The 26006-nt window shown below is 41.6% G+C and overlaps 1 protein-coding gene across 7 annotated transcripts in view; it reads left to right on the forward strand.

Moving 5' to 3' along the window:
* Positions 1-25653, forward strand: part of C3H10orf71 (chromosome 3 C10orf71 homolog) — a 50266-nt gene extending 24613 nt beyond the window's left edge. For 5 of the 7 annotated variants that reach the window (XM_053309314.1, XM_053309313.1, XM_053309315.1 and 2 more), the window contains 2 exons: positions 12933-13011; positions 17906-25653. In XM_053309314.1, the coding sequence (XP_053165289.1) occupies positions 18087-22451 (4365 nt within the window). In that variant the 5' untranslated portion in view covers positions 12933-13011; positions 17906-18086 and the 3' untranslated portion in view covers positions 22452-25653. The remainder of the gene's footprint in view (positions 1-12932; positions 13012-17905) is intronic. The other 2 variants (XR_008319425.1, XM_053309312.1) reach the window with 2 other exon arrangements.
* Positions 25654-26006: the final 353 nt, after the last annotated feature.

Below are 26006 nucleotides of genomic sequence, written 5' to 3' on the forward strand. Positions count from 1 at the left end.
TGAGCATGTGTGGTGGCTGTGTGTGTGTGTATATATATATATATATATATATATATATATATATATATGCTGCTAAAAGTAAAATGGCCACCACGCATGCTCAATTTAAAAGGACAGCTTTTGTCACAAGGCAAATAGCAGTCATGAGGACCTCCCAATCTGGATCAGTGGCAGGGCAAATTAAGGTAACCATGGTCCTCATCTAGAACACCACCCTATTTACATGGGGGGAGGGGAGGAGGCCAGGGGCGTATCTAGGGTAGGGCAGGCAGGGCACGTGCCCCGGGCACCACTTGAAGGGGGGTGCCATTTTATAAAATTATTTTTTTTAAAAAATGGCTGCCAAAAACAAAATGGCCACCGTGTATGCTCAAATGGCCTCTGTGAGGCCCTAGGTCATGCCAGGCTTCGCAGAGGCCATTTGAGCATGCGCAGTGGCCATTTTGTTTTCAGTGGCCTTTTAAAAGAAATGATTATTTTTAAAAACGGCCATTGCACATGCTCAAATGGTCCCTGCAAGGCCCTAGAGGCCAGCGGGGTGAGGGGGAACCTTTGCAACCCCCCCAGCCTTTAGGAAGCCCCCCAAAGGGGCTACGGGTAAAATAATAATAATAAAAATATAATATAAGACACTGTACACATATTCAGATTGGCACTATGTAATCAGGGCTTGTGAATACTCAGCTGACACTTATGAGCTAGGATTGTATTTATTTGCTCTTACTTTGCTTCTTGTGATAAGTGAGTTAAATGTGATGACTTAATAATATGGCTATTAATGTTGAGTTTGTCTTTGAATCAGTGTGAAATCCTGAGTATGAAGGCCCACTGGGAGTTTCTTGCTCTCTTTCTCTCATTTTAACTGTCTTTCTGAAAGACTAGAATATATTCCAAGCAGTGACACAGTTTACTCTGCATATCCTTTAATTATTTTCAGAGTATCTGGGAAAAGTCAAATTCTCCATTGATTTTTAAAACTTATGTAATGGTGATGCTACAATGCATAGTAGAGAATTAGACAGGCACTTCTGTTTAGTTTTCCAAGTACACCTCCACATAGTATTTGGGTATTTCATGAGCGTCAGCATACTGAAATTTGTAGTTTTCCAGCATTTTTTTGTCTGGCTAAGTCCACTGCTAAATAGTCTTTGAAATATTGAAAGATTAACGAGCTTGACTTGTATTTTTCAGCTGATATTATGGTAAAGTTATCTCGAAGATGGGTGTCAGATGCTTGGACAGGGGGCGCAATTTCAGTGTTTGCCCTAGGCGCTATTTTCCCTAGATACGCCTCTGGAGGAGGCCCTAAACACGCAGGGCCAGATGTGATTAACATCATGTCTAGTTTGACCCTGAGACTTGTAGGCAAAACACATTTTTAGTGGTTTCTAACTGTTGTAATTAAAGGGCCCAGGCTGCAAGAACTTTGTCTTCACAGCACTGCAAGGCATTGTACGGAAACCCTACCTGCAAACTCCAGCCGTGCACAGGGTCCAGAAACTATCTCTCTTTGCTGCCATGCTCCTGTCACCATCACCACAGTGACTGAGTACTTTTAGCAACCTCCAGCTGTTACACAGCCAGAGTGGAGGCTGTGTAGTGTCATGTGCCTAGAACTACAGTGCCCAGCTAGAGAAGTGGTTTTCCCCCCAAACTGCTTGTCTAAATGAATATTTATTCATAATATTATGAATAATAGTATTTATATAGCAGTTCTAAGTGTTCAAAACACTTCACATACATTATCTTGGTACTGTCCTTACAACTGTAAGGTAGGTCAGTATTATTATTTCCATATTGTTTGCTTATTAATTAATTAATCAGTTAATTATTACATTTATAAACTGCCCCATCCAAAGGCTCTCGGCAGAATACAACAAGTTAAAAAAGACATAAAAACAAACACAATTTAAAACATACTGCTTAAAACAATATAAAAACAATTTTTAAAAATTCAAAATCATTAAAGACCAATTGAAATACTTAAAAACAATTTAAAGACCTTGGAAGGCCTGGCCAAAGAAGTACATTTTTAGGGTTCTCTTAAAGGCCAACACCAAGCCTAAACTGTGGATATCTGCTGGGAGTGCATTCCATAGGCCAGGAGCAGCTACAGAGAAGGCCCGGTTCCGAGTGGTTCCACCAAACATACCAGTGGTAACCGGAGATGGATCTCTCTAGATGACCTCAATGTGCGATGGGAATCATATAGAAAAAGGTGCTCTCTAAGGTAGCCAAGGTGTTCAGGAGTAATGAAAATAACCAGCACTTTGTATTTTGCCCAGAAACATAATTGGTAGCCAGTGCGACTGTTGTTGTTTTTAAAGGCACAATATGGTCTGATCAGTCTGGCTGCTGCATTTTAAACTAACTGAAGTTTCTGAACTATGTATAAACGCATCCCCAAGTAGAGCACATTGCAATAGTCAAGCCTCGAGGTTACCAGCTGATGTACCATTGTTCTGAGGTCCTCGTCTTCAAGGAAGGGACACAGCTGTCGTATTACCTGAAGTTGATGGAAAGCACTCTTGACTATAGCCTGCACCTGAGATACTGAGTACCTGATCCTTCTGGGGCAGTGTAACCCCATCCAGCACAGGAAGATCAAACAGGGTTGCACAACTCAAATGCCCTGGTGGGCTGGAATGTGGCCCACCACATGTGGTGGGCCGGAATGTTCATCCACAATGTGGCGTGCAGGGGCCGAGATCAAATTTTTAGCACATTATTACATTAAAATTAAAATTATTATATTAGTTACAGTACTTGTGGATCTACCCCCCCCCATCAATGGACCCATAGTTTTAACCAAGGATAATGGCCTTGGATAGTGGCCTTGTCAGAGAATAGGTCCTGTCGTGCTCAACGAGTGGGGCCTCTAGAGTGCATGCCAGCTCCAAACAAATGCCAAGTCCTCTCCTCTCCCTAGTTGTTGACGCTTTCAGGCTGCAATGCTAGGTATGCTTACATGGGAGTAAGCATACCTAGCATGCTCACTGGACACATCATGGAACATATTTCTGAGAAAGCATGCACAGGATGGCGCTATAAGGCAGTTTCCCGCTCTTGTGTTGCTGCAGGATACCTGGAGGGGGGCAGGAAAATAGTCTCTGCGGGCTGAATCCGGCCCACGGGCCTTATGTTGTGCAAGCCTGAAACTCATCCCTCAAATTCCAATTCTCCACAATGAGCACCTCTGTCTTGCTTGGATTTGTTATACATTATAGGCTGAGACAAACTGAGCCCTTTCTAATGATAGGTGAGAAGGGCTACCTGGTGCACGGGGAGGAAGGCTGCTTATGTCCCTTGCAGAGGATTGCCCAGTCCGTGCTGGGCATGCGGTTCACACACCCACATGGACAACGGCTATTCTGGGCTATTTTGGGGCTGGGATATGTTGTCCTGGCCCCTGGAATGCACTGTGCGGGTGTGCGGTGCATTGAGGGCATCCCCTGGTGCTGGCTGGGAGCCTGCTCACGGGTCAGTGCCATGTGGTTGGCACATGAGCACTTAGTCCAGATTAAGGGAGCCCTTAACCCTGACTAAGCAGCAGGCTTCCAATGTGGGCTTGCCACCACACCACCAGCAGAAGCCACTTGCCTGCTGGCAGAACACACAGGCAGCCAGGTGCTTGCCTCCACTTGTGAAGTGTGAGAGTCAGACCAGGGACTTCCTAATTATTAGTTCAGTTATTTAGCTCCTGTGTTAACTAGCTCTCATTCGAGCAAAGATATACTAGAAGGAACAGTGGGGATTAACTAGGGCTACTCCAACCATAGGGGTGTGGGCAACACTCAAGGTGCTCATAGTTCCCTGCAGCCACCAACACGTATAGTTATAGTTAGTTAGAAAATAAACAGCCCTGCTGGCTCAGGCTCAAGGCCCATCTAGTCCAGCATCCTGTTTCACAGAGGATGCTGGACTAGATGCCACCGAGCAGGTTTTGGGCTGCCACCACGTCTTGTGGCAGAAAGTTGATTATGCATTGTGTGGAAAAGTGCCTCTGTTTCTTGGTCCAAAATTTCCTGGCAACCATGGGATCTAGTGTTCTAGTGTTATGTGAGAGGGAGAAGAATTTCTCTCTATCCACTTTCTCCACACCATGCATGATGTTATAGACCTCTATCATGTTGTCACAGTTGTCTTTTTTTCTAAACTAAATAGCCCCAAGTGTTGTAGCCTTGCCTCATAAGGAAGGTGCTCTAGGTGGCCTTCTGCACCTTTTCATCTGGATCACCTTGATACACACACTTGTTGACACTCTCAAAGAACTCCAAAAGTTTGGTGAGGAAAGATTTATGTTTGCAAAGCCACTCTGGTTCTCTCCCAGCGGGGTCTGTTGTTCTATGTTCTATACGATTTTATCCTTGAGGAAGCTTTCCATCAATTTGCCTGGAACGGACATAAAGCTATCTAGCCTGTAATTTCCCACATCGCCCCTGGATCCCTTTCTGAATATCGGTGTTACATTGGTTACTTTCCAGTTCTCCTGTACAGAGCCTGATTGCAGCGATAAGTTATATATTTTAGCAAGGAGATCGGTAATTTCACATTTGAGTTCTTTGAGACTCTTGGGTGGAAGCCATCCGGCCCTGGCTATTTGCAAGTTTTCAGTTTTTCCAGACAGTTTAGAACATCATCTCATGTCACTGCTATCTGATTCAGTCCTTTAGCCTCCATCCCTGAAAAGCCTGGTTCAGGAGCAGGTATATGCTCAGTATCATCTGCTGTGAAGACAGATGCAAAGAACTTATTTAGCTTCTCTGCAACCTCTATAAGGATATGGAGGTTGCAGAGAAGCTAAATAAGTAATTTGATATTCACTTTCAATCCCTCATTGTCTAATGGTCCGACCGCCTCCCTGGCAGGTTTCCTGCATCTGATGTATTTAAAGAAGTTTTTGTTCTTCCTTTTGATTTGACCTCTTTGCCATTACCCGGCTGTGAATTTACTAGGGATGTGCAAAAAATTTCGGGCACAGAACGATCTGTGCCCGAAATGAAAAATTTCGGGTGATTCGGGGCTGAACCGAATCACCCCCGATGTCACCCAATATTTTTTGGGCACGAGCCGAATCACCCGAATTTTGGACACAAAAAATTCGGGTGATTTGGTGCATGGCTGATTTTTGGCGATTTTTAAAAATTTTAGTGACTTTGCGGCATTTCGGGGGCATAGCATGGGATCAGGGCAAAAGGAGTGGGGTGGGGTAGTAGTGCCTAATGGGTGCAGGCTACCACCCCAATTTCAGGGGAATTGGGCAAAGGGCTGATTTTTGGTAAATTTCTGAAATTTTCATGTCTTTGGGGCAGATTGGGGCATATTGGGGGAGAAAGTGGGGCCTGGGGCAGAATAGTGGGGTGGGGTGGTAGTGCCTAATGGGTGGAGGCTGCCATCCCAATTTCAGGGGGTTTGGACAAAGGGGTGATTTTTTGAGAATTTTTGAAGTTTTAGTGACTTTTGGGCAGTTTGGGGGCAGAAAGTGGATCTGCCCCAAAATAGTGGGGTGGGGTGGTAGTGCCTCATGGGTGGAGGCTACCACCCCAATTTCAGGGGGATTTGGCAGAGGGCTGATTTTTTGAGAATTTTTGAAGTTTGGGTGTCTTTGGGGCAGATTGGGGGCAGAAAGTGGATCTGCCCCAAAGGAGTGGGGTGGGCTGGTAGATAGTGTCTAATGGGTGGAGGCTACCACCCATCCCCAATTTAAGAGTGATTGGGCATGGGGTGAATTTTGGTGAATTTATTTTTATGAGGTTTGTCTTCATAAGGTGAAGTGTGCTAAATTGATTACTTCCTCATATTATTCATAGTAAAGGAAAGTGTGAAAAAGTGAAAGTGGGGTCATGAGAGTTGTTTAATTGAAAAAAATCTCATTTGCTATGACAGAATGAGAATTCACACCTCAGAACTTTAACTTTACCCATTCTATGTGTGGGTAATTGAAGTCACCCATTATTACTGCCCTGCCTCTCCTTGATGCCTCCCTAATTTCCTCCTGCAACTCCCAGTCACTGTCAGCATTTTGATCCGGAGGGCGATATCACGTCCCCAGTAGCACATTTCCATTTAGGCCTTGTATTATCACTCACAGGGTTTCTGTGGAGGACTCCAGTCCTCTTAGTTTTTCTAGCTTGTTAAATTCTATCCCTTCTTTAACATACAGTGTTACTCCACTTCCCTGTCCTCTCTATAGAGTTTATATCTAGGGATAACAGTGTCCCATTGATTCTCACTGTTCCACCATGTTTCTGCTATGCCCACTCTATCTATTTCTGTGTTAGCAACCAAGCACGCCAGCACCTTGGCTCGGAGGCGTCTGGCATTGGCATATAAGCACCTATACGCTGAATCTCTTACCTGGTGTCTGCTATCTTTCTTTAGACTCTTTGACCAGCTTGCACAGCCTTCTGTCTGCTCTTTATATGGTTCTGCTCTGTCCCCTTCTGTTTTATCTGAATCCTTTGCATTTTAAGGGATACTGTCCAGCTCCTCTTGGCTATTGGTTTATAAAATTAAGCATGGTGTGGCGAAAGTGGATAGAGAGACATTTTCCTCCCACTCACATCATTAGAATTGTGGGTGGGTGTGTCATTCTATGAAACAGACTGGCAGGAGTTTTACAATTTGCAATTCACAGTGCGTAATATATGGAATTAACTGTCACAGGATTGGTTTGGCACTAGCTTGAGTGGTTATAAAAGCAGATTAGACAAATACATGGAGGACAAGTCTGATGATACGTCTTTTTAGTGGCAGTATAGCTTTGAATGCAGGAGAGCAACAGTGGGATAAAGGCAATGCCTTTAAGCCCTGTTTGTGGACTTCCCAGTGACATCTGTTGGATCATTGTGGGAAACAGGATGTTTTGATCTTGTACAGCAGAGTTCTTCTTATTTTAGAGCCCTGCAGGATCAGACTAAAAGTCCACCAAGTCCAACATCCTGTTTCCTACAGTGGCCAACTAGGTGTCTCTAAGAAGCCCACAAACAGGGCTTAAAGGCAATGCCCCCCCCACACACACAACTAGTATCTAGAGGTACACTGTCTCTGAACATGGAAGTTCCAAACAGCCATAATGTTTGATGATGGTGATAGACTTCTCCTCCTCCATGGATTTTTAAATCTTTTTTTAAAGCTATCACCAGCTAGTTGCTATTACCACCCCCAGGCAGTGACTTCCATACATTGGCCTCACTAACAGTGTGCAGGTGCAACCAGAAAAAGCCAATATGAATCATCCACACTTCTGAAATGTGGCTGCTCATGCAGGTGGGGGAACTATTCCCCTCCCACCAGTATCATGCTGTGTGACCTGGAAGTAGATTCTTACAGAACAAGTAAAAGACTGTATGATCAAGTGGATGCAAATTTTAAACAGAACAATTGATATGCAACGATGGGAACATCAATAGAAGGTGAACATTAAATTTACAGCAAATAGCACCTTAAGGGAAAATTGGTACAAAATGTATATAACTCCCATGATGATTGCAAAGAAGGATAGTAATTACTCTGGAGATAGTTGGAAGTGTAAGGGCCATGCAGGGACATTTTATCATATGTGGTGGACATGTAGCAAAGCGCAACAATTCTGGGGGAAAATTCACATTAAGATGCAAGAAATTTTAAACATAAATTTCCCTTATTCTCCAGAGGTTTTCTTGTTAAATATGCGTAAATCCTATATTCCTACCAAGTATACGGAGCTGTCTCTGTATAAGATTACTGTAGCCAGGATTTTATACGCTGCTAAATTGAGACAACAAATAATCCAGATGAGTGGTTATTAAAGTTATGGGAATATGCCTCTATGGCTAAGGTTACTGCTTACTTACGAAATACAGATGAAACATTTATTTCTGTTTGGGAGCCTTCCATAATTTACAATTTAGCACAGGGTCAACAGCCGCATCCAAGATTTGGTTTTTCTTTCTAGAATAGATGTCTAATTAAAGTGTTATTTCTGTGTTGGTGTTTTTTGTTTTTTGTTTACAATTCTTGGCAAGGGTGGTTTTGTGTGTTTGTGTGTGTGTATGTATGTTTTGGAAGGTGGAGAACAGAGGGCTGCTGAATCCCCCAATTGATGTATGTAATTATGAGATGTCCAAGAAATGTTCACTGTAAAGTTTATTTTATCTTTCTTCCTCCCCCCATGTCTTTTTTCTATTTCTGTTATCTTGTTGAGAAAAAAAAGATGAAAAAGGAAGGTTCCTGTGTTGCTCTTCCCCTACCCAGGAGAGCATCCACGCTTCAGAAGCATGGCTGATACTATCACATGCTTCTTTTTGGCTGCCCATGTGCAGTGAGGATATTTAGCAGTGAGGATGTTGTGTGTAAGAGAATAAGGAATGTCTCTTCTATGAGATGACACTTGCAGTCCACAATTTTTGTAAGTTTTATATTTAAAATAATGAACAATTGTTTAAAAATCTGTTGCCCTACTGAGGAAGGAGGCTTTTAGTTGATCAAAAGGTTTTAGTTAATCAAAGGGTTTTTAAATATTAACTGAGGGAGGGCAGGATGCCACTTTGTTTGAAGGAGGCAATGGTAAGACCCCGCTCTGGATCCCCTGTTAATGGATAACTATAGGCCAGTCTCCAACCTCCCATGCTTGGGTAAGCTTATTGAGAGGGTGGTGGCTGACCAGTTCCAAGTGGTCTTAGAGGAAATTGGTTATTTAGACCCATTTCAAACTGGCTTTAGGGCAGACTATGGAGTTGAGACAGCCTTTGTTGGCCTGATCGATGACCTTCACCAAGGAATTGACAGAGGGAGTGACTGTTGGTTCTTTTGGATCTCTCGGTGGCTTTTGATACCATCAATCATGGTATCCTTCTGGATCACCTGAGGGGTTTGGGGATAAAATGGCCCCACTTATTGAGGTATTGGGGTACCACGTATTGGGTAGATTTTGTAGAGTCCCTCAGGGCTCCATTCTTTCCCCAGTGTTTTTTAACACAGACATGAAACTGCTGGGTGAGGTCATCAGGGGATTTGGTGCTGGGTGTTATCAATATGCTGATGACAACCAAATCTATTTCTCCTTGTCATCAACATCAGGAAATGGCATTAGCCCCTAAAATGCCTGCCTACAGGTTGTAATGGGCTGGATGAGGGATAATAAACTGAGGCTGAATCCAAGCAAGACAGAGGTGCTCATGGCTGGGGGTGGGGGTCATAATATGCAAGACAGGATAGAACTACCTGTTCTAGATGAGATTACACTCCCCCAGAAAGAATACGTATGTAGCTTGGGAGTGCTCTTGGACCCGTGTCTCATCCTGATGCCTCAGGTTGAGGCTGTGGCCGGGCATGCTTTTTACCAGCTGCGATTGATTTGACAACTCCACCCATTCCTTGAAGAGAATGACCTGAAAACAGTGGTACACCAGCTGGTGACCTCCAAGTTGAATTATTGCAATACTTTTTATGTAGAGCTGCCTTTGTATGTAGTTCAGAAACTACAGTTAGTCCTAAATGTGGCAACTGGATGGTCCATATTATGCCTGTTCTTAAGCCGTTGCACCAGCTGCTGATATGTTTCTGGGCAAAGTGCTGGTTATTACCTTTAGAGCCCTGAATGGCTTAGGTCCGGGTTACCTGAAAGAGTTCCTTTCTCTACAAGATCCCCACCGCTCATAAAGATAACCAGGAGGGGGTTGGTCTTTGGGTGCTACAGGTTCATCTGGTGGCGATCCGGGATGGGGCCTTCTCAGTTGTCACCCTATGTTGTAAAAGATTATAAAAGGATTATCTTCCTTGGAGGCCTTCAGGAGAGCCTTAAAGACCCATCTTTTTAGCCTGCAAAAAGTTTATAATCATTATTTAACAGTGAAATTGGCCTGTAATTCTTAACTTGTGTTAAATCTTGTTCTGGTTTGGAATTAACTGCAATGTTGGCATATTTCCAAATATTCCCTTTTTGCAGAATATCTTTCATCGTCCATTGCAAAGGCTATAATAGTTGATCTTTAAAGGATTTGTAGTACAAAGCTGATAGACCATTGGGCCCTGGTGCTTATAACCAATTTTCCTGCATCCCAAACTATCTTGTTATCCATTCCTTGATTTAAATTCAATTCAAAATAATCCGTTAACTTCCGTTTAGCTTTCTCCACAATTTCAGCTGTTTTCAACAAGTATTCATTCAATCTCCAACGAAAGGATACCGTTCCAATCTTCTTCCATGAAAAGGAAACTGCATTATGATCTGAAAAAGTTCTGGGCAAAATGTCCATTCTTTTCATACACAACGTGGTAGATTTAGATGTCCAGACCATGTCTATCCTTGAGTGGGATTTATATCTTTCAGAAAAATAGGTTTACTCCTTTGCATTAGAGTTTTTAATTCTCCACAAATCATACAAATCCATATGTTCTGCTAAATCAAAAAAGGCTTTTAGTAACCTGTCTTCTAAATTGCTTTTGGCCATATCAGATTTTCTATCCAAAGTTGTAGGGACGACCCCATTACCATCTCCCAGTAGAACTAAGTTAGCATTTGGTAATTCAGCCATCTTCTGTTCTAAATATTTATAGAATTCTACTTTTTTTTCATTGGGTGCATAAATTCCAATTATCACCGTGTTAACTCCCGAAATTTCCAGAGCACCCTACCTTGTTTATCTTTAAAAATCAACTGGGGTTCAAATTGCTGCTTTACATAAAATACCACCCCTCTTTTTTTTCCTTGCCAGAGGAAACAAATTCATCCCCCAAGGCCTTATTAACCAAATATTTTCTGTCTTGTTTTCTAATATGTGTCTCCTGTAAATAGAATACATCCAATCTTTGCTTTTTGAGGAAATGAAATTTTTTTGTCCATTGATTGATTGATTGATTGATTTTTACATTTCTATACTGCCTTTCATTAAAAGAAAACCCCAAGGTGGTTTACAAAAATTAAAACATACAATAAAAAGCAATAAAAACATCAAGCTAAAAACATATAAAACAAGCATAAAAACAAGACAACAGATAAAAACACAATAGAACTTTTAGTTCTATTGTTCAATCCATTGACATTCCATGACACTATTTTGTAACCCAACTTGACTAATTAGAGTTGTGTGTTGAAGGAACTGAATGTTCCGTGGTTAAGCTTTTTTATTTATTTATGCCAAAATTATTGCATTTTAAGGAGCTCTGTAATTCTATTTCTCTTCCCTTTGTAAAAAAAAAGGAGACCGCTTCAGGCACTTCCCATCTAAAGTGTATTCCATTGGTGTTTGGCGACTTAAAAATTTGTAATCCTTATGTTTCCTGAAGACCCTGGATGGTATTTGTTTCAAAACTTTTATCTGTTGGCCTTCGATGGTAAATAAGGGCTTTAGCAAAATGTGCTTGCAATATCTGCTCCGTATTCAATTTGGAGTTAAATTGAACCATACAGTCTCTCATTACTTTATTTGCTGTGGCATATGCAGAGTTTACTAAAATAACCTCTGCATATCTGCTTCTCCAGATCTTCACTTTGAATTCCCAAAAGTAGTGCTAGTTCCTCCATAAGATCTTTCCTTATATCTTGACCATTTTTTTTTTCCTGGGATCCCTCTAGACCTCAAAAAATGCTCTTTTTGTCTCAGTTCCAGCAAAGCCATCTGATCTAGTAATTTATCCCTGTCATCTCTTAATGATCTTGCTCCAAACTTTCCACCCTTCAGCATGGTGTCTCCTAGGGCGCTGTATTGTCTCTGATGTTTTTTTGACATTTACATAAAACTGCTGGGAAAGATCATTAGGAGATTTGGTGCAGAGTGTTATCAGTATGCTGATGACACCCAAATCTTGTTATCCATGTCAGCATCATCAGGAGAAGGCATAACCTCCCTAAACACCTGCCTGGAGGCAGTGATGAGAGATTACAAGCTGAGGCTGAATCCAGATAAGATGGAGGTACTTATTGTGGAGATGATTTTGATCTGTCAGTTCTGGATGTGGCCACACTTCTCCAGAAGGAACGGTACGAAGTCTGGAGGTGCTTCTGGACACAAACCACTCCTGGGTGTCCCAGGTTGAGGTAGTGGCCAGAGCTGCCTTTTATCAGCTTCAGCTGTTTGATACACCAGCTGCGTCTGTTCCTTGAGATAAATGACCTCAGAACAGTAGTACATATGCTGGTCACCTCCAGAGTTGATTAGGAATACGCTCTATAGGAATACGCTCTATACTATACGCTCTATATGGAGCTGCCTTTGTATGTAGTCTGGAAACTGCAGTTGGTCCAGAATGCGGCAGCCAAGCTGATCTCGGGGTCATCTCAGAGAGACCATATCACTCCTATCTTAAAAGATCTACACTGACTGCCGGTAAGTTTCCGGGCAAAATACAAGGTTTTGGTTATAACCTATAAAGCCCTAAACAGCTTGGGCCCTTGGTATTTAAGAGAATGCCTTCTTCTTTATGAACCACAATGCCCATTGAGATCATCTGGAGAGGTTTGTCTGCAGTTGCCACCAGCTTGTCTGGTGGCTACTCAGGGACAGGCCTTCTCGCTGCCCCGAGGCTTTGGAACAGTCTTCCAGATAAAATAAGAGCCTCCCCATCTCTTATAACTTTTAAAAAGGCAGTCAAGATGCATTTGTTAACCCAGGCTTTTAATTAAATATTGTTTTAATTGTTTTTTAATAGTTTTAACATTTTAAATTTTAAATTGTTGTAATGTTTTAACCTTTTTATTTGTTGCTTTTATTTTGTTGTAAACCCAGAGACTTGCACTTTGGGTAGTATACAAATGTTAAATAAATATAAATAAATAAATAAATAAATAATAAAAGCGTTAAATCAGTTGATTTTGAAACAGTGGTTTCAAATAAATTGAATAAGCCCCTTCATGATTAATTTTTTTTCTATGACTATTCAAAACCACCATTTCCTCCCACTGCTGCTGTTTTGATGGCTACTTTATTTCTGTTTCATCCTTTTTGAACAAGCTGAGTCAACCAGGGATCATGTGAAGAATGCAACAACTACACTGCACAGCCAGTCAGATTTAGCTACACATTGATAAAGGTAAAGTGTGCCATCAAGTTGATTTTGATTCCTGGTGTCCACAGAGCCCTGTGGTTTTCTTACTGAAGGCAAATTAAGTCCAATAGAGGGAGTACACAGGAGTGCTTCCTGTGCTGGTCACATATTAAAAACTATAGCATGATAATGTGCCATTAGCAGAAAATAAAATCATTTTGTTCACAACTGGCATGTACCAAAAGGATCAAGCAGCATCTTGATACATCTTAATCAGCAATCATAATTAAAGTGAATAAAAGATAGTTCCTTCAGTGGTAGACCAGGATTAAAACTTTGGACAGTACTCTGGAAAAGTGGTACAGAAATTGAATAAACAAATAATAAGTAAAGCAGCATGGAAAACTTACAGCTCTTAGATAGTAGCAAAGCCTGTGTCCCATTTCTTTGCATTTGGAAGAACCCCGCCCCAACAGCAGCAGAGGGCTGTGTATTGTTAATTTTGAATTTGCTCCCTTACCAAAGAATAAGTGTGCCTATTCAAACTATCTTCTAATTCATGTCTGTAGATCTTAGTAAATGGCTGGGTTAGTTAAATCTGATGCATAAATTGACCCCCCTCCATTTTGTACCCAAATTGAAACACCCCCAATTTGGTGTTCAATTCATTTTAGGTCTGAATCTGACCCACCCAAATTACCCCTGATTCAATTTGTACCTGAATTATCTGAATCCAAATCGATTCAGATCAAAGGGTCCAGCAAAAAGAGTGGAGGGGTGGTAGTGTCCAATGGGTGCAAGGAAGCTACCACCTATATTTCAAAGGAATTGGGCAAAAGGTTGGTTTTTAAAGAATTTTTGAAGTTTATGCATCATTTTTCCCATAGGGAATAATGGGCATTTCAGCAGCCTTAGTTAGAACTCCCGGGGGGGGTGATACCAGGGTGGCCCAGGTTTGGTTGTAGTGCTCAATGGGTGCAAGGGAGCTACCACCCAGATTTCATAGTGATTGGGCAAAGGGCTGAATTTTAAAGAACGTTTGAATTCTGCACATCTTTGGGGCAGATTCAGGGCAGAAAGAGGGTTTCAGGGGCAGAAGAGTGGGTTGGGCGACAGTACACCAATGGGTGCCTGCCACCACCCATATTTCAAAGGGCTGATTTTTAAAGAATTAATGGAGTTTGCACGTCTTTAAACTTTCCCCCCATAGGGAATAATGGGGGTTTCAGCAGCCCCTAACTCCACATGGGGGGCACTGGGGTGGCCCAGAGCGAGTGGTGTATAGTGCACATAGGGTGCCAACCACCTCCATACCCACAAACCCATGGGGTACTGGGTCGTCGTCCCCCGAGGTATTCTGAGTGTAGATTCTCTGGTAGCAGATAAGAGTAGATTCTTGTTTGTCATTGAAAATGAATCCACTCTTAAAGATGAACATACTTCAGAAATTCTTTAAAAATCAGCCCTTTGCCCAATTCCTTTGGGAGGTGGCAGGCACCTATTGGGCCCGACCCACTCTTCTGCCCCCCCCCCAAGCCCATTTTCTGCCTTGAATCTGCCCAAAAGACACACAAATTTAGAAATTCTTTAAAAATCACCCCTTTGCCCAATTCTTTTCAAATCTGGGTGGAAGCTTCCTTGCACCCATTGGGCACTGTGGTAGCTTCCACTGTGACACTCCTAGTAGGCACCCACAGGCAGAAATGGGCACTGTCTGTCCCCATTGTCCCATAGTGTGTGTGTGTCTTTGGGGCAGATGTGTCCCAGCACACATCATCATCAACAACACCAGCAGAGCTTTGCAAAGAACAAGGTTTCCAAAGGCCACACACATCCATTGTGTCCCACCATCTCCCCCAGAAATTCAATTGATCTACACACAACAGTGTGAAACAACAATGAAATGCACTGCCCCACGCGCCGCCTCCCAATGCAGGGTAACAGCAGCAGCCAGCAACAAGCAAGCAAGTAAGTGAGATATCACAGATGCAGCAGACTAGGGCCAACAACAGCATCAAATGTTCCCTGCAATCCCTCCCCCAAGAATTTTTCATCCACAAGCAACAGACACAGCTACATCTGTGGCACCCAGCCATAAAAGCTGGGTGCCACATTCTTCCAGTGGAACAGAAGTTTGCCCTCCCCCCTACACAAGTAGAAGACTGATGATGACAATAATGGCACACAATTTTTGGCACATTTTTTTGACATTTCTGCAACAGATCAGAGCCTGTGGCACCAGCACAACCTATTGTAGGTGCGAGCAATCTAGTCTGAATAAAAATGATAATGATACTGGAAGTCACAATATGACCATTGCAAAGTTCACAGAGAGAGAGAGAGTCTGTCCTGTGCCCATCCATGATATCCCCAAAATACAGGCATAACAACAAACCACCCAAGGCATTTGAATTGTGCGCTTCCTCCCTCTCCCTCCCTCTCTCTCTCTCTCTCTCATAACTAGGAAACACATACAGTACGGAACAGACAGTACAGTAGGGAGCAATAAGGGAATATATACAATAATGGATACAGATAATGGAACAGAAGAGATACAATATAACTAGGGAAGATACAATAGGCTGCTGGGATACAATAGGCTGCAATATTAATACAGGCTGCAGTATTAATACTGATATATTATGGGGCAGAGGGCTGGAGGAGGACAGGCTTCTGGTTTTTGTTTTTGTTTTTAAACCCATCTTTGGAATGGTAAAAAAGACAGAATTGTTTTTTAAAATCACGAGGCTACACTACCCTTCTAACCACCACTAGTACTAGCTAATGGGGATCCCTCCCACACGGAACCTGTTTAAACTTCTTCAGATTTAAATCTGAATGAATGTATGAATGAATCTCTCCTTGAACTCCCTCCCTCCCACCCACCTTTGTCCTTTCTTTGACCCTTTCCCTGGCCAATGTAGGGTCAGTCAGGAGTGGCAAGAGCCAAAGGAGCCAATTGGGAACAAGGAGGGAATCGTCAGGAGATCAGCCCAAGCTTTCGTTCACTGCTCTGAAGGCGGGAAATTCAAATAGATGTCAAACTCAAAATGGAGACTGACTCAGAGTTCGCCACAAAATAGTCCAAAAGTAGTGTTGGACTAGGTTCAGGAAGACCTGAGTTCAAAACCCCATTCAACCATGAAACTAACTGAGTGACTCTGGGCCAGTCATGTATCTCTTAGCCTAACTTACCTCACAATGTTGTTGTGAGGATAAAAAAAAACACCATGTACTCTGAGCTCCTCTGAGGAAGAGTGAGATATAAATGTAACAAATAATAAATGAAATGAAATGAAATAAAAGATCACTGCAAGAAGCTTCCACGGGCACCACACAGAAGCAACCATGCACACTGCTATGCTTTTGCCCAGCATTGATGGAGCTTCTTTAAGGGAAAGAGCCCACTTAGAAGGCAGAGTAGTCTTTCCTAGCGCATTCTCCACAGAGCTCTATGGGGAAAGCGCTTAGCAAGACTAGACTTCCCACCACTCCATGCATATCTTCCAAGATGGCTCAAGAAGGCTTCATTTCTCTTAAAAGGAAAAATTCAGCAACATGTGGAGGTTAATACAGTGGGAAAGGCTCTCACATTGAAGGTGGTTTTTATTTTGTTGCTTTACCAAAGTTGCCTCTTCTTGAAAAACAGTGAAGATTCCTGGACAAGGCACAACAGAGGTGAAGCAGTTAGAGCTACATTTGGTGTCCAATTCACATTTACCCTTGGGAACACAGGAAGCTACTATATACTGAGTCAGACCATTGCTCCATCTAGCTCAGTATTGTCTACACAGACTGGCAATGGCTTCTCCAAAGTTGCAGTCAGGAATCTCTCCCAGCCCTAACTTGAAGCCAGGGAGGGAATTTGAAACCTTCTGCTTGGATCCCCTGAGGGATCTGATAGTGCTCTCCAGGTTCTGGGCATTTTCTCTGCCACCACTTATTACCCTGCTCTCAGTCCTCAGCACCTTGGTTATGTAGCCTCATGAGTGCAGGATAGGCATATATGTTCAATGTACAAATGAAACAAAACTTGCTGTGTAGAACAAAAACAATAAGTTTATTGTTTACAACTGCTTGGAATAAAGATCTCTGCAAGGCAGGGCACATAAACCTCTCTACAAAGTTGCTAGGTGTGTCAGCTGTTTAACTCTCTGAGTGGTTTTTCCTTCTTGATAAAATGTAACATTTAGGGAGGTGATATAACTGGGAGGGATATCATAAATAAATAAAACTTGGTTTGCAGACTTAGTGAATCAACTCAGACCCACCAGGAAGTTTAACTTCTGGGCACCTTTCACATTCAAGGTTTCTTTCCCAGGCTTAACACTCCCATACTTTTAGAGCACTGCCCCAGTGTACCACTAATTCCTCAGTCTCCACACATTCACCACTTAAGTCTCACACAAACCCCTAAACAATTTCTCTTGTTCAGATCACATAAACCATCTCTCTGCTATGCTCTGTCCAACCTCTCACTCCTAATCACCCTGAGCCAAATCAATACAAATCAAATAAATAAATAAATAAATAATCCTCAGCTCCAACTCCAACTGTTTTCTCCTGACCAACTGTCCTTATTTAGATCCCTCCCCCCCCAAACATTTCATTGCCTGGTTACTATGGCAACACTCACACTCTCATGTACTCATTCTCCTGTTCCTATAGTATGTTCCAGCACAATGACCTTACCAAAAACAGTGTTAGAGCACATGCATGAACACATCCTGCAAGTTATATACCTTTAGACAATGATAGTTGTAATGTTCAGCTGTATGAAGATCCTCCAAAAGGCAATTTCATTATTAGATATGGTGATAGACATTTTGCTGATGTTTAGGAAGTGTGTGGAAGAGATGACAGAAAAGAGTAAGTCCATGTAGAACTGTGCTGTATCTGTGTTAGTACAATAATTATCTTATATGTATTCAATTTACAGAGCAGAAAGCCCCATTTTGTGCTTCCGTACGATAAAAGGAGAATAAAGTAGCACATTCTAGAGGAGACATTCACCAAAGGACATTGAACATGGCTGAGAAATGGTAGCCAAGATAATCATCTACCTATTTTTATATATGAAATCATTGTTCTGATAATTTTTTTCATGATTCATATGGACAATGCAAGGGAATAAGAAACATACAGATGGACATAGTGACTCATCCAGCCTTGGAAGCCTCCTAGATGATACAGATCGAGAGGTCTGCAACCTCACTGACCGAGCCTTCAAAAGCCTGTGTGTGGCTGAGCTTGAAACATCTTACACAGAATCTGATCCAATTGTTTCACCTAAGATTTCCCATCAGTTCTCTAGTAAATTCTTCCAAGGCCCAAATACTGTCTCTAACAAGTTCTTGTCAAAAACTGAGGGGCATTCAACATTCCTGCACTTACTAAAGGATGAAGATAAAAAGGCTGTTACAAACAGTACTCCAAACCAAAGGAGAAAGCTGGGTTTGCCAATGGGTCTGCGCAATTACAAACATACCTCAAAAGTGTCCTCCTTGATAAAGACCTTTGATAAAGCTGAAAACCAAGATTCAGCCGCTATTTTTAAACAGCCAATTAAAAATAGTTTGCCAAGACCTCAGTTAATTTGTGCAGACAACCTAGCTTTCTGGGATGGCAAAACAATTTTAAACATCCATAAGGAACTCTCTGAATTTTCCAATGCATGCCAAGATGTGGCAAATGCAGGTGGCAGACATGAGAGGCATAAAAGACACAACAAAATGGATCTGGTCTATCAAGGTCCAGATAGTTTTTATCCTTCTCAGGCAGACTCTTCGAATAGACTTAAATCCATTGTCTCCACTGTTTCTAAACATAGAGTGAAAAACATAACAGGGAAAGCCAAGGAGTCATCTAGAAAGGGCCATTTTCTTCACAGTGAAAACAGCGCCTTTGAATCATGGAATACACATCATAAAAAACTGATTGAAATGGGGGGCTCTACTGAAATCATACCCAAAGAAGAGAACCTTACATACTCTAAAGAAACACCTTTCTTTAAAGAATCCCAAACATGTAAACACAAAACATCTCCCATCAAGGTCACTGCTCCTGTAATTGTAGAACAGGATTTCTTATCAGATGCCTTTCCCAAAAAGCCTCTATCCCAAGCCTCTCTCTCCCCAGTATCCAAGAGACCTTTTCCGCCACTATCTATAACCAAAGAGAATGTTGCACAAACATTGATATCCCCAGTTTCTGGTCTACCAGCATCAGTGTCCAGGATTCCTGTGCCACCATCCCTTGCATCCCAAGTCCCTTTTCCACCAACAGTGCTTCCTCAGGTTGTTACTTCACCGTTACCCATCATCACGGCTCCTATTCCACCACCATCTCTGCCTCTGGTCCCTGTTCCATCAGAAACTGTATTCCACTGCATGGATACAGATACAGAAAAGACTAATAATTCAGAATTCAAGCTTTCCCTGGAAAATGTTTGCCCACCCTGGAGGAGACAAAGGAGTAGTACCTTTAGGGGAATGGAGGTGACAGAGGATACTGTTACTGAAGTACTACAAATGAAAGATTCATTGCACAGAAATCTATCTGTCACTCCTTTGGCTGAAATGGCTGCAGCTGATTCACACATAACTTCATCTGATGTCTCTTCTTTCAATATCACAAAACTTTTAACTCCTGTTATACTACCCAAGCAAGAAAAAGAATCATCAGATAGTCTGTTATTGCCCGTAACATCTCCCATGTCTGAGGCTGGAGGAGCCAAAGAATCTGAGGAGAGAACACTTTATAATTCTCAGAATAATTATAAGTCTAAAGCACCAAGTTTGTTATTTAACCTGAAGGATATTCGAAAACGTGTCAAAAGCACTTATAGTCCTTCTCCTCTCCTAAGAACCCTTGAAGACAAAAAGATAAATGAACAGGGCAGTATAAAAGCAAATATTATAGCAGCCAATTTGCTAGAAGAGAGCAGTAAAAAATCGATAGAAGAAGATGAAAAAGGTCTGATGACAAAAGCTTCTGAACAAATGGACAGCACCAAGGAAATGGACAGTGTCACCAGTTCAAATGGTCACCCCACTGACAATTATCTGATTTTGAATTCACCTTACTCAAAAGAAGACACTTCAAGTTACCAAAGCAGAAATAATATATGGCAAGATAATTATGTGGGCATGGAGGACTATGAGATGGTCTCTGTGACTGAACTCCCCACAAATGAATACACTGTAAGTCAACATGCTTTTTCATACAAATCTGAGCAGGAAGTGTGCAAACATAATGTCCATTTACAGGGTTCTAAAAATAAAAAAGTTGTTCCAAGTCAGAATGCTGATATGGAATCCCAGATCTGCCCAAACTTATTTTTCACAGCTGAAGAAAATGTGAATAATATCTGTCCAGCAACTGGGAATGAACACAGAGGCAAAAAGAGCCCTAGCTCCTCTTCTGAACATTCTTTTGTTTCCATATTAGACCAGCCTTTTCATGAGGAGTCATTTTCTCTAATGCAACTGTTTCAGAAAGCATGTCTTCAAGAAAGCCAGAGAAGTCAGGAGGAGGTGTGTGGCGAGGAAAAGCTAAGTAGCAAAGAAATAGAAAAGGCAGGCAGGAAGGAGGAACAACATGACTATAACCTTAGCAACTGTTGCTCAAATACATATGAAAAGTGTGAACGGAAGGAAGAGCAGAGTGAACATGTGAATATGTTAGAAGAAAGAGTGATGAAGGAGAAGAAAACAGAAAGATGGAAAAGCGTGGATTCTGTATCAGAAGGCAAATCAGAAGAGCCACTGACACCCACATCATCAAGTTCATTCAAGCCCAATTTATTCATGATTAAAGACAACACATTCAGGTCATCCCCTGTGATAAAAGCAGTCAAGCTGCCCTTGCTCAGATCATTGTCCTGTGAAGATGCCATTCCTGGCAGTCATATGGAGATGGAAAAACAGGCATATGTGCCAATTCAAGCCACCCAAAATCTTCAAGAGATAGACTGGACAAGAAATAGAAACCAGCAGCATGCAAGGGATGCAGCAACTGAGCGAAATGCTGATGAGTCCATCCCAGCAAATGTGAGCTCTCAAGTGCCAGAAAAACCCCACCTAGCAGCACAATGTACCCTTAGAGAAGAACTACAGAACTACATGGGAGATGATGAAGGAGCTAATAATACCGCAATGTTATTACATAAAGATGAGAAATGCAATGAGAAACGAATGACCCAAGAGAAAGAAAAGTCCAGAGCTGGAAAAGTGAGGCCTAGTTCTGCCAGTCAGCTAAATCTTTGCCTCAAATTTGACTCAGGACAAAATAAGCAAAGGTCTACAAGAGAAAAGGAAAACTATTTTAAGAATAATCTCTTATCTAAAGGCAGAGGTGGTTCTTGTGTAAAAAAAATAATCACTCAGGAGACAAACTCTCCCATGGTATCAGAGAACCAGACATGTTCTCCTTCTTCCAGTGATGCTTTTGAAGATGCATTAGCTACATCAGGCATCCTAGTAAGTTCCATTATACCAAGTCCAAGGTCAGAGAGCACAGTGCAGTCTGCCTTCACAAGTCCATTGTCGGATACAACTGCTACCTGCAGCACAACACAGGCTGCAAAGATAGCAAATTCCTCTTCGTTCCACAGGATAACCGAGAGCAGAGATAACCCTTTTGCCATGGAAACATGTGATCCTATGCAGACAAGTCAACTCTCTGGAGATGTTGAAAGTGTTCCTGTAACAAATGAGAGGCATCAGCTGATGTGTCGAATGGCAAAGACAGCAGCTAAACCCCCTGCCGTACCACCAAAAACAGAAAAGGCATTACGGCGGGCAAAGAAATTGGCAAGTCGGAGGAGAAAGACAGAGGCACAACAGAAAAAGATTCAGATTGAACCCAAACAGCTCTATGGCGATATTGCACCCTCTTCATCAGTCCCTTCACCACACTCTCCAGTATGCTTTAATTCACCCTTGACAGAATCTCACCCCATTCCATCATTAAGTCCCACACTCTCTTTACCTGCAACTCAGCGTAAACTCCTTCAGGATCCTGACTCAGGAGAGTATTTTATTGTAGATTTACCCATTCAATTAAAGACATTTTATGATCCAGAAAGTGGAAAATATATTCAAATATCAATTCCTCCTTCAAAAAGAAACTTGTCTCAAACACCCTGTTCAGAGATTCTCTCTTCTCCATATGTTTTGTACCCCACTGCGCTTCCTCTTAGAGTTTCATCTGTTCCAGTCCTAGCATCTCCTTCTCACCTTTTGGAACCTGCATCACTAATGCAAGGAGCACTCTTGGAACCAGCATCAGACTGGCAACGAGATGTTCAGCATCCAGACCCTCCTACTAGCCAACCCTGTACTGAACCTGCTGTGTCTGATATTCACAGTCAAGAAGCTGATGAGTCACAGTATAGTTTTGATAAGGACGTGAGCCTTTCTGCTAATGCTGACATCATTTCAATGGGTGCGATTGAAGATTTTGCTATTGAAGGAATATCATGAGAACAAAATATGCTTGTGATTATTTTAGAGCAAAAACATATGCACCCGAAGCACGCACACCCTCTTTAATATCAGTACATACTTAAAAGGCTAGATCTGAGTGTGAGTTATGTTAGCAAGAAAACTGAGCGGTTGTCTCCATTGTAATTTGCAGAGGACACCCAGTTGTCCTCAAGGGAACTGGTGGACCATATGAAGACTACTACTACTTCTTTTTTCCAATTCTTGAATGATTGGGTGTCACATGATGGAAAGTAGCAAGGAGCAAATCCCCTTGTGGTAAAAGAGAAGGTGGAGACTTTAGCTTGACACAGCACGTACAGCTGAAAGATGTACAACAAGAAACAAATATAAGAATGAGAATTAACTTTTTGTATATCAAAAGTTACAGTCATTGATAACCATATATAGTACATTGGATGTACAATACAGAAATACTTTGGCCTGGATAAGCAAAAGCCCTATTATTTGCACATGGTACTATAAAGTGCTGCTGGAGAGTTAGGTTGGGATGAGTTTTCACATATACAATGGATACCTCATGCCAGACTCATCCTAAGAAATATCACTCTGGGTTAAAATTTAAGGTTTGGAATTTGAGTGACTGGCTGAATGAGATCTGGTTACTGTATTTTCATTGCAGCATGTAAACTTTTCATTGTTCCCATTTTTTCTCTGCTTTTATTATGGTGGCACTCCAGAGAGGAAGAAATTTCATTTTGACTATTTTGATCAAGCATGGTTGTGTGCCAGCAGACTATTAAGTAGAACTCCCACAGAATGCTAAAGACCCTGGACCTAAAACCTCTCAGAATTAGTTTTCAAAATATGTATCTCCTATCAGTATGGTCACCAAGCTGAAAAGATGCAGAACTTCCCCTCGTGACAAAGTGGACTGGGACTGGATTCAGGGCTTTTGAAGCCACCTGTGAACATGACAAGACATAATGTATGGTTTCCAGTGGGGGCAATGGACTGTAGTTCTTTACCACTTTGGTTCTGGCCCAAAGTGACTGGCAAATCTAATCTCAATAAGTAAAATCTCTTTGGGAGATATCTACTTTTAGAAATAAGCTAAATATTGTTATTTGCCTTCTCTTTGCCTTCTGCAGTCCCAAGTATGAGGACTTTCACAGAGAGTTTAATATCTGGCACAGTGTACAAATAAGTCTTCTATTTGTAATAGAAAGGTATCCTGCTCATCCTGACTGCACATCTCACCCATAATAATCCATCTCAGTGAGAAAGATCAATGTAAGAACTTTGTGACAGCCTTTGCCAGTTCCAGTTTTCATTTTAAAATAAAGAAAGATTCTGTCCCTCATAGTTTTGGAGATACATTTGAAATCATGAAAGCAGTAGCTGCAAAAAGATCCAATGTTATAGAGGTCTGGAGCTTCTGTGTCCTTCAAATTACCCGTTGTGTCCTCCAAACTACCTACAACGATGTTGTTGTGTTCCTCTGCCCACAATTCTAGATCCCACCAGTTATGCCTATTCACATTTCCCCTGCTACCACATTGTCAAAAGTTTAAACAATCAACATTATGTGAATGTTTGGAAATTGGGTCTGAACGAAAACATGCAAATTATAGGAATCATTCAAAATGGTACTAGGTCATTGGCATCCCTGGATGTTTGCATCTGGGTTTTATTTTTGCATCCCGGACATTTGCATCTCTAACCCAACTATAAGCAAACCACATGTTATATATATATGTTAAGCCGCTTATCCTGTCTAATCAGTTAGTGTAATTGTAGGCACATGATGGGTGCCTCGTTTGTGACTGAGCTACTTATAAACAAATCCCCACATGTGTGTGGCATGATTAGAAAACAAAGGGTGGGAGCTGTCTCAACCAACCAACTTCATTCTCCTTGTGAGTTCAGCACTGTTCTGATCAGTCAAGATTTATATATGTTAAACATTCCCTATTGTGTAATTTTTTTTAGGAACTAAGCTCGTGGAATGAAGCATAGGTGGAAACATACTGTACTTGTTGATGACGGAAATTATAGCTATCACTATCATAAGAAAAATGCTGCTGGCACGGAAACGTACTGGAGATGTGTGGTATGATACTGCAAAGCAAGAGTTCATACCGAGAGCGATGTAGTAACAAAACAAATTAATGAGCATAAACATGGTTCTTGTGCTGCTGCAATGAGAGCAAAAGAATCGATTTCAGAGTTGAAAGAAACTGCGATATCCTCACAAGAACCAACCAGACATCTCACTGGAACAATTTTGTCAAAACATGATGCATTTTCAATGGCAGAAATGCCCTCTGTCTGGGGAGAAATGGGGAGAAATGTTAGTCGCTGGAGACAGAAAGCACAAAATGCTCTGCCTATACCAAACCAAAGATGTAATTATGAAATACCAGAAAAAATATTGTATTCTCCCAACAGGACAAAGGTTTCTTGCAATTGATACTGGCATAAATTATGAAAATAGAATGCTCATCTTTGCTTCAGAAAAGGGTTTGGATGACTTGTCACGATTTCAGAATTGGGCAGCAGATGGCACTTTCAAAATTTGCCCACAAATCTACTATCAACTGTATTGCATCGATATCCAAGATGGTGCATTCAGTATTCCCCGTGTATTTGCTCTTCTACCCAATAAGACTAAAGAAACATATGACCGCCTATTCAAGGAAGAAAGCTATGGCCATAAAGAAAAAAATTGACTACCAAAGAGGGATTATTGTCCAACCCCCAGAAATAAAAATATCAATAAGCGCCTTCCATCATTACGAGGGGTTGCCCACAACACTTAAGTACTTTTTGAGTACTTAAAAAATAATTTTGATGCATGCAACAATCTCTTTTTTAATTAATAAAATTGTTTTTATGAAATCTAATATGGAAATATTAGTTATCCTCTGGGTTAGGGACACAAATGTCTCGGATACAAAAAAACCAGACGCTAACGTCCAGGGACGCCAATTACTGGGATGCAATTGACCGGGACACGATTGACCAGGACGCAACTGTCCTACATAATTTGGGTTGGGAGGGGGTTCAAAGTATCAAGAATCCTGATTATTGTCTAGTCTGTAATGTTTTAACATTATATTTCAGGCACCTGGACATGATGGTTTCGACTCAAAGGGTTGACTGTGAGGCCATGCAGCCTTTGCTACAGTTTGTCTAGTATATGTATAAACAATGCTCCACATTAAACATATGAATAGGGTGCTCTGTATACTTACTTCAGAGAACTACTTTTGTAGCTTATCAAGCCAAAACACTCAGAGGTCATTTACACAATCAAAAACTGTGTTCTACCTGGGTTTGGGAGCTGTGTGTGCGCCCAATTTTCAGTTGTGTGGAAGCAAGGTAAGAGGTGATTGTGTGGAAGCCAGGTAGGAGGAAAATCGTGTGGAAGCCAAGTAGGAGGAAAATGTAACCAGGTTTCCCTCCTAACTTGCTTCCACACAATCATTTCTATCCAGATTTTCCTTCTAACTTGCTTCAACACAACTAAAAATTGGGAGCACACACAGCTGTGAATGACCTCATTCAGTCATTGTTGCTGTGTGTCAGAAT

Source organism: Hemicordylus capensis, chromosome 3, assembly GCF_027244095.1.
Source record: "Hemicordylus capensis ecotype Gifberg chromosome 3, rHemCap1.1.pri, whole genome shotgun sequence".
NCBI lineage: Eukaryota > Metazoa > Chordata > Lepidosauria > Squamata > Cordylidae > Hemicordylus > Hemicordylus capensis.